This window comes from Taudactylus pleione, unplaced genomic scaffold (genome assembly GCF_031769625.1).
Source record: "Taudactylus pleione unplaced genomic scaffold, aTauple2 ptg001573l, whole genome shotgun sequence".
Lineage (NCBI taxonomy): Eukaryota > Metazoa > Chordata > Amphibia > Anura > Myobatrachidae > Taudactylus > Taudactylus pleione.
In genome coordinates, this window is record NW_028285970.1 from 7287545 (window position 1) to 7302086 (window position 14542).

Genomic DNA, 14542 nt, shown 5'->3' on the forward strand with positions numbered 1-14542 from the left:
TACCATCATGTCAGAGTGATTTTCCTCTCCAGCTTCTGTGTACTACGTGCAAGGTACCTATAGCGGAGGGGGAAGGTAACGCGGAGGGGCTATATCGACAGTGTTTTTTATTGGCGCGACCAATTACTGTCACGGCTCTGGTACAGGAACCGCCCTGGGCTTGTTTCGCCAAAGCGCTTACAACCCTAGTGGGCCAGTTAGCTCCGCAACCTGCGTTCTCGCAGATGGGATTGTCCCAGCAGTCAGTGGTGTCGTCACCCATGCAGGGTTTCCCAAGACAATTGATGGTACCCCACATCCTCCCTATTTCCCCTCCTCAGGTCTCTCAGGAGCCTGCGTGGGTTAATTCACTAACAAGTTCTGTACAGCATTTGTCGGACGTGTTACAAGGGGAGTCTGTGTTGCGGCCCACAAGCGGCCGGTGGCGTCTCTGTCCGCTCCTTATGAGGATGACGACGTGACGTCCGATGATGGGGAGATTCTGGATCTTTCTGCCCAAGAAACTCTCCGTACTAAAGAGTCGGACGCTAAGTCTAAGGTTTATATTCCTGGCCTTATTCGTGCAGTCCGCACAGCTTTAGTTATTGAGGATGATGATCCTCCGGTGTCCAAGTCCAAATATGCCTTTTTCAAGGATATTAAGGGTTACGCCACAGTGTTTCCTCTTACGAGTCAGTTAGTAGACCATTTAGAGGAGGCATGGAAACATCCTGGTAAACGGTATCAGCCTCAAAGACGTTTAGTGGTGGCTTATCCGTTTGCGGACAATTATTTTTCGAAGTGGGAATCCCCTCCTCAGGTGGATTCTCATGTGACACGCCTTTTCCGAAGTGCCACATTGCCCATGTCCTCCTTGAAGGATGCTACGGACCGTAAGGTGGAAATCTGCCTAAAGTCCATTTATTCCCTCGCAGGGGGGGCATCCAGACCGGCTATGGCCGTATGTTGGGTAGCCAGAGCTATGGAGTGCTGGGCGGATAGTTTGGAGGCGTCTTTGGATTCCGACTGTTCGGCTGAACAGTCCGAGTTGGTAGGCAACCTTCGAGATTCGGCCACTTACATCAATGAAGCGGCCTTGGATATTAGTACCCTCCCATCTCGGATTTCTTCGGCAGCCGTTGCTGCTCGTCGCACCTTATGGTTGCGATCCTGGAAGGCGGATTGCCCTTTAATGGAGAAGTCCTCTTTGGTCCGGATCTGGACAAAATTGTGGCAACGCTGGCAGCAGCCAAGTCTGCATGTCTCCCGTCTGCTGCGGTCCCTTCCAGTTCAGGTACGTCATCCTTTTCGGCCTTATAGGGCCCAGGGTAGGCCTAAAGCACAGTCCTTTCCCCAACAGGCTGGCCCCAGGAAACAGGCCTGGAGTACCAGACGTCCGGCCCCTAAGTCTGATGACAAGCCTGCGGCCTGACGGTCCGGGCCTCCCTTTGGGGTATCCCAAAGTGGGAGGCTGCCTACTGCAGTTGCCCAGTATTGGTCGGCAACTACGACAAACACTTGGGTTCACGAAGTGGTTTCTCACGGGTATGCCGTCTCCTTTCGGCACAGGCCCCCATCCCGATTCTTCACCACGGGTCTTCCCTTAGACCAGAACAAAGCCATGGAACTGCAGAAGGTTTTGCACACTATGCTCCAGGCTGGAGTTATATTGCCTGTTCCATTCTCCCAGAGGGGCCAGGGTTTCTATTCCAATCTATTTTTGGTGCAGAAACCCAATGGGTCGTACCGTCCGATTCTCAACCTCAAGGCACTCAACAAGTCCTTGCGGGTGCCGCGGTTTTGGATGGAGACCCTACGGTCCATTATTCTGGCGCTGGAACCTGGAGATTACATGGTGTCGTTGGACATACAGGACGCTTACCTGCATGTCCCTATTCTTTTGCGTCACCAACAGTTCCTCAGGTTTGCAATCCGCAACTATCACTTTCAGTTCCGGGCGTTACCTTTTGGCCTGGCGACAGCACCACGGATGTTCACCAAGGTTATGGCGGTCATGGCGGCGTTCCTGCGGCTGCAGGGAGTCCGCATGTTGCCGTACCTAGACGACCTTTTGTTGGTAGCAGGGTCTCCAGAGCTGCTTCTACGCCACTTGGATCTGACGATTGCAGTACTGCAACGGCACGGCTGGTTGATAAACTGGCAAAAGTCCACCCTGATCCCGTCTCAGAGGATTCTACACCTCGGAGCCTTATTGGACTCCAGTCAGCAGCGGATCTTTGTGACGGGAGAAAAGATCTCTGCATTGCAGTTGAGGGTGCGCAGTTGTCTGCAGAGTCGCCGTGTGTCTCTGCACTCGGCGATGAGGTTACTGGGCTCCATAGTGTCAGTATTCGACATGGTGGAATATGCCCAGTTTCACTCCAGACCTCTGCAGCAATTGATCCTGTCCAAATGGAATGGACTGCCTCAGAGTCTAAAGTCCCAGACGATGGTGCTCACTCCGGCGGTTCGCCTGTCCCTTGCCTGGTGGTTGCAGACGACCCATCTCAACAAGGGTCGTCCGTTTTGGGTGGCGAACTGGGTCCTATTAACAACGGACGCCAGCCTTCGGGGCTGGGGAGCGGTCACGGGTCCACACTTGTTCCAGGGCAGATGGACTCAGGCGGAAAAGGAGCTTCCGATAAACATCTTGGAACTCCGTGCCATTTTCAATGCTCTCCAGCAGGCACAGCGGGTTCTCCAAGGTCACCCCGTGCAGGTCCAGTCGGACAACGCCACCACCGTGGCTTACATAAATCGGCAAGGAGGAGCCCGAAGTCGGGCGGCACTCGTAGAGGTGTCCTGCATCCTGATCTGGGCGGAGCGCAATCTCCCGGCCATATCAGCAGTATTCATCCCGGGAGTTCTCAACTGGGAGGCGGACTTTCTCAGTCGCCAGGACGTTCATCCGGGGGAGTGGTCTCTGCACCAGGACGTCTTTCAACTTCTGGTGGACAGGTGGGGTCTTCCAGAGATCGACCTCATGGCGTCACGGCACCACAACAAGTTGCCGGTGTACGGGTCTCGCACAAGAGACGAAAAGGCGTCTCTGGTGGATGCTCTGTCCGTCCAGTGGACGTTCCGGTTTGCTTATCTCTTTCCTCCGTTTTCCCTTCTTCCACGGGTAATCCGGAAATTCAAACAGGAAGGAGGAACGCTCCTGTTGATAGCTCCCGCGTGGCCCAGGCGGCACTGGTTCTCAGACCTTCAGGGACTGTCCGTGGACAGTTCTCTGCGGTTGCCGCTACGACCGGACCTACTGTCTCAGGGTCCTTGTCTTCACCCGGACCTGACTCTGCTGTCTTTGACGGCGTGGCTGTTGAGACGGCCATGTTAAGGTCCAGGGGGTTTTCCAGCTCTGTAGTACGAACTATGCTAAGAGCTCGGAAGCCATCTTCTGCAAGAATATACCATCGTGTGTGGCATACGTTCTTCCAGTGGTGTCGGCCGAGAAGTTATGCACCTCGGGAGTTCCGTCTGTCTAGAGTGTTGGCCTTCCTACAGGCGGGACATAGACCATGGGCTTCGCCTTGCTTCTTTGAAGGTGCAGGTGTCTGCCCTGTCTGTCTGGTTCCATCGTAGGATTGCTACAATCCCTGATGTGCACACCTTTATGCAAGGTGTTCTTAGAATTCAGCCGCCATTTTTTCCACCGGTGGCACCTTGGGATTTAGCTGTGCTCCTGAGGGCTCTCCAGGGACCGCCGTTTGAACTACTCTGCTCAGTGGACCTTAAATGGCTGACAGCTAAAACACTTTTCCTTCTGGCAATCGCTTCGGCCAGACGTATTTCTGACTTAGGTGCTCTATCCTGTAGACCCCCCTTTCCTGATTTTTCATGGGAACAGGGCAGTGCTGTGCACTCGTCCTGAATTTCTTCCCAAAGTTGTTTCTCGTTTTCATAGCAACGAGGAAATCGTTGTGCCGGCTTTTAACTCAACTGATCTTTCAGTGGGTGAGGCCACTTTGGATGTTGTGCGGGCCTTAAGGATTTATGTTGACCGCACTTCTTCGTTTAGGAAGTCGGACGCCTTGTTTGTCCTCTATGGCTTCCGTAAGAAGGGTTGGCCTGCTTCAAAGCAGACTTTGGCAGGCTGGATTCGTATGGCCATTTCAGAAGCTTATCTTCATGAAGGCCTTCCGGTTCCTTCCTCTGTGAGGGCTCATTCCACTAGGTCTGTGGGTCCTTCGTGGGCAGCTCGACTTGGTGCCTCGGCAGTCCAGATCTGCAGGGCTGCCATGTGGTCCTCTGTCCATACCTTTGTGAGGTATTATGCGTTTGACACCTTTTGCCTCTCAGGATGCTTCCTTCAGGCGGCGGATTCTCCTTTCAGCACAGGAGTGTCCCCACCCTTGAAGGATACTGCTTTGGGACATCCCCAAGGTATCCTGTGGATACCCTATGGACCCTGATGTAGAAAATCTGAGATATGGTAAGAACTTACCTTTGTTATCTCTATTTCTCCGAAGTCCATAGGGTTCCACAGGACTCCCGCCCTGTCGCACCTGTGCTGCAGATGGGCTTTACTCTGGTCACCGGTTTTTCCGTCTCCCTCTGGTGAGAATGTGATTCTTGTGTGTGTCCAGATCTTTTTTTCTCTCTCTTCCTTCTCCTTCTCCTCCTCCGGCCTATGGCTTGGTACGTAACTGAGATGCCTTGGCTCGGGGGCGGGGTATAGGGGGGGACCCTAGTGCATCCTGGGAGGCTGAAAACTTAACTCTATGGTGCCCGATGCCTGACATCATCACCTATACCCCCAAGGTATCCTGTGGAACCCTATGGACTTCGTAGAAATAGAGATAACAAAGGTAAGTTCTTACCATATCTCATATTATATAATGCTTAAAAAAGGCAGTCTCCCAGAAGTCTACTGTATCAGGGTTGATGGTAAAGTGATTATAAATAAAAAAAATCAGATAACAAAAACACTGAAAGATACTGTATTTTTGTCCATACAGTGCATCTGGAAAGTATTCACAGCGCTTCACTCTTTCCACATTTTGTTATGTTACAGCCTTATTCCAAAATGAAATAAATTCATTTTTGTTCTCAAAATTCTACACACAATACCCCATAATGACAACGTGTAAAAAGTTTTTTGTTTTTTTTTGAGATTTTTGCAAATTGAAGTAAATGAAATACTAAGAAATCACATGTACATAAGTATTCACAGCCTTTGCCATGAAGCTCAAAATTGAGCTCAGGTGCATCCTGTTTCCACTGATCATCCTTCCTACAGCTTAATTGGAGTCCACCTGTGGTAAATTCAGTTGATTGAACATGATTTTGAAAGGCATACATCTGTCAGTATAAGGTCCCACACTTGACAGTGCATGTCAGAGCACAAACCAATCATGAAGTTCAAGGAATTGTCTGTAGACCTCCGAGACAGGATTGTCTCGAGGCACAAATCTGGGGAAGGGTACAGAAAAATATCTGCTGCTTTGAAGGTCCCAATGAGCACAGTGGCCTCCATCATCCGTAAATGGAAGAAGTTCGGAACCACTAGGACTCTTCCTAGAGTTGGCCGGCCGTCTAAACTGAGCGATCGGGGTAGAAGGGTCCTAGTCAGGGAGGTGACCAAGAACCCGATGGTCACTCTGTCAGAGCTACAGCATTCCTCTGTGGAGAGAGGAGAACCTTCCAGAAGGACAACCATCTCTGCAGCAATCCACCAATCAGGTCTGTATGGTAGAGTGGCCAGACGGAAGCCACTCCTTAAAGCACATGGCAGCCCGCCTGGAGTTTGCCAAAATGCACCTGAAGGACTCTCAGACCATGAGAACCAAAATTCTCTGGTCTGATGAGATGAAGATTGAACTCTTTGGTGTGAATGCCAGGCGTTATGTTTGGAGGAAACCAGGCACCACTCATAACCAGGCTAATACTGTCCCTACAGTGAAGCATGGTGGTGGCAGCATCATGCTGTGGGGATGTTTTTCAGTGGCAGGAACTGGGATTCTAGTCAGGATAGAGGGAAAGATGAATGCAGCAATGTACAGAGACATCCTGGATGAAAACCTGCTCCAGAGCGCTCTTGACCTCAGACTGGGTGACTGTTCATCTTTCAGCAGGACAACGACCCTAAGCACACAGCCAAGATATCAAAGGCGTGGCTTCAGGACAACTCTGTGAATGTCCTTGAGTGGCCCAGCCAGAGCCCAGGCTTGAATCCAATTGAACTTTTCTGGCGAGATCTGAAAATGGCTGTGCACCAAAGCTTCCCATCCAAACTGATGGAGCTTGAGAGGTGCTGCAAAGAGGAATGGGCGAAACTGCCCAAAGATAGGTGTGCCAAGCTTGTGATATCATATTCAAAAAGACTTGAGGCTGTAATTGCTGCCAAAGGTGCTCAACAAAGTATTGAGCAAAGGCTGTGAATACTTCTGTGCTTTCTCCGTTTTTTTTTTTTTTTTTTTTTCAATTAAATTTGCTAAAATCTCAAAAGAAACTTTTTACATGTTGTCATTTTGGGATGTTGTGTGTAGAATTTAAGGACAAAAATTAATTTATTCCATTTTGGAATAAGGCTGTAACATAACAAAATGTGGAAAAAGTGAAGGGCTGTGAATACTTTCCAGATGTACTGTATGCAGAGACATACATGTTATGCTGCATACGCCTCTACATTAGCAGCATACGTGTCTGTATTGGGGGGAAATCCTCATCATCCGCTTATGTTTGCACATGCCCTTTAACCGTTGCAAAGGATACGTCTCCTAATAGGTGTAAATGCATGTTTTCTGTATGAGCTGCATTTGCCTTTACTGAATTCAGCCTATGTTAGAAGCCCCTTCCTTCCCCAGTCCCCACCTCTTCAGATGCAGGTGGGTGTAAGTGTCATATGCGAGCAGGTATGCAATCGGCATATACTTGTGTTCACTTGCTGAGCTTGCACAGATAGAAAAATGTACAGTATATGTTACACAAATTGGCAGTACTCACTCTTCATCAGCCCCACTTTCTTGAATTGGTCTATAACAATTATGTAGACTTTACATGATTTTCTGGCACAATACTCAATATGGTATTGTGGTTTGTGCAGTTGGCTGGCCAGATATTAGCTGCTGACCCAGGTTGCACCAAATCAATCAGTTATGTCACAACCCTGTTCTCTAATTACAGTAACAACCAATGCACGTATTCATCTTTCACATGTATATGTGACAATTATTTATAAGAGCGCTCTTCTAAAATATGTGTAATGGTTCATCCCTCCAAGACATGAAAAGTGTGTGTCAGAGAAACTTTGATGTAATTAACATGTAAAGAGGTTTAGACATTTCTAAATAACATTACAAAGCTAGGAATGCTCCCATGAGATTGCAATTGAAAGACATGCCTCAGAAATCTTAATTGCATACAGTACATGTCCTTAATGTCATACTGTTAGCCAAATAAGAGAATCCATTCATATATGTGCATCTTTGTGCTGTTTTGTGTGGGAACATACCATATATGTATCAATGCTTTGCTAGGTATACAAGCTTAAGTTACAGCTGCACTTTAAACATTTCAGAGTTTATAAGTATGGTAAGTGAATGTCCTTTACTGGTTTATTTTAAAAAATCAAAATGTGCAGTACAGATGCTATGGTCCCTCTGCAATCATGAGAGCAGAGCAGTAATATACCTCTCCTGGAGGGGGAGCCTATCCCCCTTTATTAACAGCCAGCACTGTGTTGTTGCCTCCAAACCTTTTGTTTCTTTGATCAGCTTTACCTAGTTTTCAGTTTTTTAAAGTCTAATGTTTTAGTGTATTATTTCATGTTTTAAACATGCACCACTTGTGTTGTAGTTTTTCTAAAGAAATTTGTATAATACTCCAATATTTAGTTATCTATTTAAATTCTCACTGGTTTAGCCTATCACATGGACCATAAATAATTTGATTTTGGTCCTGTGTCACCAACTCATGGCACCCCTGCAAGTGCCATACGGCACCCAATTTGGGAACACCTAATCTATTGCATATACAGAAAATGTTATTAGTTAGTGTCTGACTGTAATGTGGCTGCTTCACAATTGCAATATAAATTATTGTCGACTTATTTTTGTATTTTTCTGCAGGATTTGCTACTAAGAAACCTTTTGTTTCTGGTAGGAAGTGTGCACCCAAAGAAATGTATTCTCCTGAACCAAAACTTCCAGGAGTCAAAGGTTTCTTACCATGGAGGACTGCAGAGCGGGCAAACCGACACAGGTACAGAAATCCCCCTCCCCCCGCCCCCTTCCCACACACCACTTTAAAAGGATTGTTGACTCTTTAGACTACTACTTTAGGTGGTCACTACCTAAAGAAAGGAGGTTGTCCATAACTTACAATCCTATTCGTTGAATTGTGGAGTAATTGCTGTAGCTCTATTAGAGGACTGTGCTGACTCTCTACAACTGGAACACTGTTCTTCCAGTTGATAGTGATCCTGTGAGTTGATTGCAGTGTACAGCTCTAACTGGTGCTCACTTACCTAGTTACACTGCATGGTGGGCACAGCACAGATCTGCTGCTTCCCTCTGCAGCTATGCAGCTGGTATACAGTTTGTGCCATTTGTGCTTCATCTCCATGCGTCTGTTGATATGGGTTTAAAAGTTTTTTGTTTTGTTTTTTCACTTTAGAGAATTGTCAGCTGACAGTACTCAGTACTCTCCTGTGCAGGTAAGTTGAAAGCTTATCAATATGGTTTAGTTTTCTTTGCCATAATATTAGTGATAAACTTTCATGCATTGGAAGGGTTGGGATGCTAGATGGGGGGAGGGTTACAATACTTACTGAGCCCCTGTTGGGATTTTGAACATCAGGATGTTGCTGTCGGTATTTTGACAGCTGGCATCCTGACTGCCGGTCTCCCATACCCAACCCTTCCAAATAATAGGCAGAGGAAAATGCCAGGTGCACCCCTGAGAGTTAACGTATCAGGGAAAACCAAAAGAGGAGGAAAAAAGTACTCTCATACTTTTGGGGGCACTTTAATACCCTATATATAAAACAAGACCACGCTAATGAAACTATATTTTAATTAGTAAATCTAGATAAAAAACAATACACAATAAAACAGTGGGACCGGCCGGTGTTACATATTATTGAATATTAAAAAACACTTATTAATTATTGTGAAGCCTTCTTGTGCTCTTGGGGCCTGATTCAGAGCCGCTCGTAAGCGGCCGCTCGTTCGTTCCGAGCGATGTTTGCCCAACTGCACATGCGTACGGATCGTAATACGCATGCGCGAACCAGTCAGTGCGGCCGAAAATAATTTGTTCGCTAAATAGCAAATGCCTGCTATTTTGAGTGACAGGAGGAGGCGTATGTGGGTGGTAACAGGGGAAGGTGCTTGAAAACGGGGAGTGGAGATCCGAACGCAGGCGTGCTTAAAGGTCAAAACGGGCGTTTTATGGGTGTGCATAATTAATACAGCAGCGTCATTGACCACGTCACTGGGTTATTTTATAGTCAGAACTGCTCGCAAGATTGTGGTAGGAAAAACCAACCACAAGAATAGCGAGCAGTTCATACGCTGGTCGATGTACTCGATTAATCTAATAAATAGCGGACATGACGTAGGATGCGAGCGGCCAGGGGGCGTAGTTATCCAAAAAACGACCGCAAGTTTTGTTCGCTCGTTCAGACATAGAGGCATGAACAGACCGCAAAGAGCGAACGGTTCATTTGAATAGCCACCCCTTTTTTCTGAACGAACGACCGCAAATAGCGTCCGGCTCTGAATGAGGTCCTTGGTTTGTAACCAGATCTCAATGACACCAATAATTGCTTAATATGCCATTTTCTGAATAAACGTTCTGCTCCTTTAAAAATGGTTGTTGCCTGCCATATATTTTATTAGTATGGTTTAGCCTTGTTGTTTATTTCACAGCAACATGCAACTTCATTTAGCCAAGAAAATCATACGAATATGTCCAGCATTACATTCAGGAGCAATAATCTATGTATTTCCACAAGCAGAGTTACTATAATCAACAATATATTTGCCTCAGCAGAACTAGTTGCCAAAACATTCAAGTTGTAAATCGTTGTTCCCAAAAGGATACAAAATTTGAACTTGTAGCAATTAGTGCGGTCAGTTGTTAGTTTCCACGTGACTGAGTGCATTATAAAGTTTGTTGTGCAAGCAAGCATACATCCCAGTCACGTTGAAAAAAATACAAGACAACCATGCTTTATATTCGCTGAATGAACTCTGCATTTACTGTGCTTACTTGAGTCCGCATGGTCCACATACACAGACTTTAAAAATCAAATCGTGGTTATAACCACCTGGTACATCTCAACTGGAAAGTATTTAACACGTTTCTGTGTCGATCTATAAAATCAACGGCTTCCTCAGAAGTGTGGATTAATGTTTATCCATTCCCGGTTTAAATATCTGGTTACGGCACTGTGCGTATGCGCCGTTCATAGAGATCCAAGCCTCGTTCTGGAAAGGAATAACTGTACCTCTGCATAGACATTCATGTGTTCCTCCCAGCCGTCCTTGTATTTCAGTATCCTGGAAGCTAGTACTAATATACGGGGGAGGTCTTGTGTTCCACTTGTCTCTGTCTATAGCGATTGGAAAAGGGATATTATTTAAAATTATAATATAGCATAGGCATTTATATATGCATAGTATTCATTGATTATCATATAAGCAGATTCATTAAAACATTCTTAATTTTAATCATCTAAAGCGTAGTATATATACATATTATCACCATAGTTAAATTCTCAGAGATATTTAGTTACTTTTCAGACAAATTAATCAGTAGAAATCCAATTTTTATATGTATATATAATTATACCTTATTGTTATAGAACCCTATATAGGAACATGATTACAGAGGAAACAATACACAATTTATGTATATTATATTTAATCCTCCTATTATTTATTTCATATTCAGACATTTTTATTTATTACATTTATTATCACAGGGTCATATAGAATACTTAAATATACTCTTTTTTTCCCATTATGTCCTCCATGGTTATAGTATATCTCCGCACGTGTGTGGTATTAGAAGCCATAAAACGTGTGTGTAGTGTTCTTGTAGTTCATCCCACTTACAGTTTCCCGCAGCCACAGGTAATCAAATATATTACATATGAGGAAGAACAATTCATAAATCTTTTTATAGGAAAACACTTTTGTTACATATGAGCTTAAATCTGTACTCTTTCTTGTAGCTTGCGGACATGTACCACATAGAGTTCATCCACATCTAAATAAACTGGCCGGTTTATTGGGAAGTCCTCCCTATCTGTATTTCGAACTTCCCTATATGCGGACTGTAGTAAATCATGAGGATATCCCTGTTCTGAAAAGGAGTCTATAAGAGTCATAGCTTGTCTATCAAAGATAATGGGGACTGCAATCTGCAGCTCTAATTAGTACTTTGCCGGAGATTTCTGTGAAATCTGCATTGTGCTTTAAGCTCATAACTACAATACATAAAATTATGCAGAAACTGCAGTTTCTACATAAATTTATGTACATAACAGCTTGATACATGGGTCACTAAATTATTTTTAGTCTTAAGTTAGATGTTCTAAATAATTTATTGTTTAATTTCCACAAGAGGGCAGCACCACTTCACAAAGGGAAATACTGCATCAAGCTAATCTATTTTATGCCTGTTAATACCTTACTGACAGCTTGAATTTTAAAGATAGAAGCATTTGAATGGTTGTAATTGTATACTTTTAACCTCTTTATATATTTTTTTAATGGTATATATTTATTTTGTCCTACTTAGAAACACATTTGCAAGTGGCTGGTGTTATTTTAAAGGCTTTATTTAAGCCAGTAATATCTATGTTTCTAGATAAATTAGGTTTGACATTCACCACTTCAGTATTAATGCAGAGTTGGCCGCAAATGTGCCCCTAATAGCAATTGTAAAATGTCTTAACCAAAAAGCTGCAATTGTGTGCACATGCACAGTGGTTCATATTGCCAGACGAGTGTAGGTTGGCACCAGCTACATATCTGCAAAGGTTACATCGGGCATATGTTACATACACATCATTAAACTTTCTCACATAGATTCAAATCGTATAAGTAAAACACGCAGACAAAAACATAACACATGCCCAATCAACAAAGACAGCGCCAGTAGTCATTCATAATCAGCCAGTGACACGCAGTTAGCTACTACTGACGACAATCGTTATCTGTCGGCCATCCACAGATGATATAGCTTCAACTGGCAAATATACGTCTGGATGATGTTCTGCATCTGTTTGCAACTGCGCACCCTAGTGTAAACCGCCTACGTTAGAGCCCCTTTCCCTTTCCCTTTCTGCTTTTGTCAGAGCCATACTAATCTACATGGACTAATATGTGTGCGGCTACTTCTGTAGGGGCACACAGAGTGATCTTACTCAAACTAGCATAGCTCTTACTCCACATTAGCACTTTCACATTTTGCAAACCATTACTTTTGACATTGATGGAATATTTGTCTAATTTAACTTGCACTGTTAGACAATCTACATGGTCGCCTAAACTATCCATGCTGACAGTAACTTTGAAGTTGCTGGTTGGTATAGGTTCTCAACCTGGAGTACAAGTACTTTCCGGAGTATTCGCTGTGACAATCCGGGGAATACAAACATTTTTCTGTAATGGTGGGATGGAGTTTGAGGTGCCCATGTGATAAATGGACAAATAGGGAATGCGGTGTCCTTGGGATCACCACCCCCATGCATGCATCACAACCCTAAAAACAGGCAGGAATATAATCACTGGTGTTTCTTGCATGAAAGATATTGAGCTAAATGTAATAACCTGGAGCCGGCGCAGCTGCGGGAATACATGCGAGTATTGACGTATTTTTAAAGCAGCAAGCATGTTAGAGGCTAAACCAGCTTGGTTTAGCCTCCATACTTAAAAATACGGCCATACTCTCTTGTATTCCTGCAGCAGCGCTGGCTCGCAAGTTATTATATTTAGCCCATTATTTGGATTTAGTGAAATCCAGATTTATTCTCTCACCTTGTCCCTAATGTAAGAACTTGTGACAGGGACGTCAGGCTATGATATTGCTTGTTAATATGTTTTACCAGTTTATAGTTGATCCAAAATAAAGTAAAAAATTTAAAAAGTATATCACTGTAATTGTAAGAACATAACATAGCTTTAAAAATACTAAAAGCATATGTGGACTATAGATTTATTGTCAATTCCACATTTTCATAAATTGTAATATGGGAGAAATATATATCAACACTTCATTCTATATTTTTTAAATCTTGTTTTATATATATATAGCGGCTCCTAAACATTTTATCTAATAGCAATTCTATTCATTACAAATGTTTTTATTTGCAAATGTTGTAATAAATGATGTAAAAGTGCTCCCAATGAGTACCCGAATGACTGGTATTACTAGCTAGCAACCATTCAAACTTTTGCATGCTTGTAATTATTGCTAATATTTATTTTCATAGTTCCAGCATATTCTGTAGCCATTTAATTTAAAAAAGAAGGCAATGCATGTGAGAAAATGCATGTATTTCACAAGTGGCATCTTTGATAATCCATGACTTGTAAGCTGAAATGTTACCCTACAATACAACTTGGAAGGTTTTAATAGTCAATGCCAGTTAATTTGTGATCACCTACCATATTGCATGCTTTTCACATTTTTATGTAGTGCAATCTTTTATGTCATCATTTCCTTTTGTCACCAGACAGGTAGTCAAGTGAAAGTGTCTGTGGATAGTGATTCCTTATCTGACAGTGATGAATCTGGGACCTCTGCAGACCTCCTAATTCAAGAACCTGCAGTGTCTGAAACTCTTGTCAAAAAGAGCGCAAAACACTATAGGCAGCTGCAGGTAGCATAACCACAATCATACCACTTCTACATATACTTAGTTGTGGGGAAATCACAGGGCTCTTGAATGTTCTCAAATTAGTACAGTATGTGTTCATCCAATTGATGGTCTTTGCATCAATTTTGGATATGAAATAGGTGTCAATCGGTCAGGAGGTCTCCTCCCATCAAACTCCTCCTCCCACTCTCTCTCCGATCTTCAACTTCTTGTTCACACTGTCCTCCTTCTCCCCTGCCACTGAGGATGAAGTCCATGCCCTTCTTTCATTCTCTCCCTCTTGATCACATTTCCTCCTTGTTCACCTTTTCAATCTGTCACTCTCATTCGGTGCCATCCTCTCATCCTTCAAGTATGCTCTCATCACACCCAAGATGAATAAACCAGCTCTTGACCCAGAGTTTCTCTCCAATTAAGCCCTTTCTCCTTCCCTTTGCCTCCAAGATCTGTGAGCAGCTTGTCTAAAGCCACTTCACCACTCTCCTCTCCTCTCACTCCCTCATTGGCCCACTTCAGTCTAATTTCTGCTCCCTCCGCTCCACCCCACCCTCTTAGATTGTACGCCCTCATGAGCAGGACCCTCTTCCTTCGCTCTTTCCTCCAAGCACTATCGATGTGTACCATTACTCCCCAGTCTCCATTTTCCTCATTGTATGCTCCCTACTCCCCTCTCTTGTCCTATGTATTTATGTTCTTATCACTGCACGGCCCTGCGGACAACTTGTGGTG

The 14542-nt window shown here is 44.2% G+C and overlaps 1 protein-coding gene across 4 annotated transcripts in view; it reads left to right on the forward strand.

The window, feature by feature from the left end:
- The window catches only part of CEP78 (centrosomal protein 78), a 76084-nt gene that overhangs the window by 40831 nt on the left and 20711 nt on the right, over window positions 1-14542 (forward strand). For all 4 annotated transcript variants that reach the window (XM_088464074.1, XM_088464076.1, XM_088464075.1 and 1 more), the window contains 3 exons: window positions 8049-8181; window positions 8596-8635; window positions 13670-13816. In XM_088464074.1, the coding sequence (XP_088320200.1) occupies window positions 8049-8181; window positions 8596-8635; window positions 13670-13816 (320 nt within the window). The remainder of the gene's footprint in view (window positions 1-8048; window positions 8182-8595; window positions 8636-13669; window positions 13817-14542) is intronic.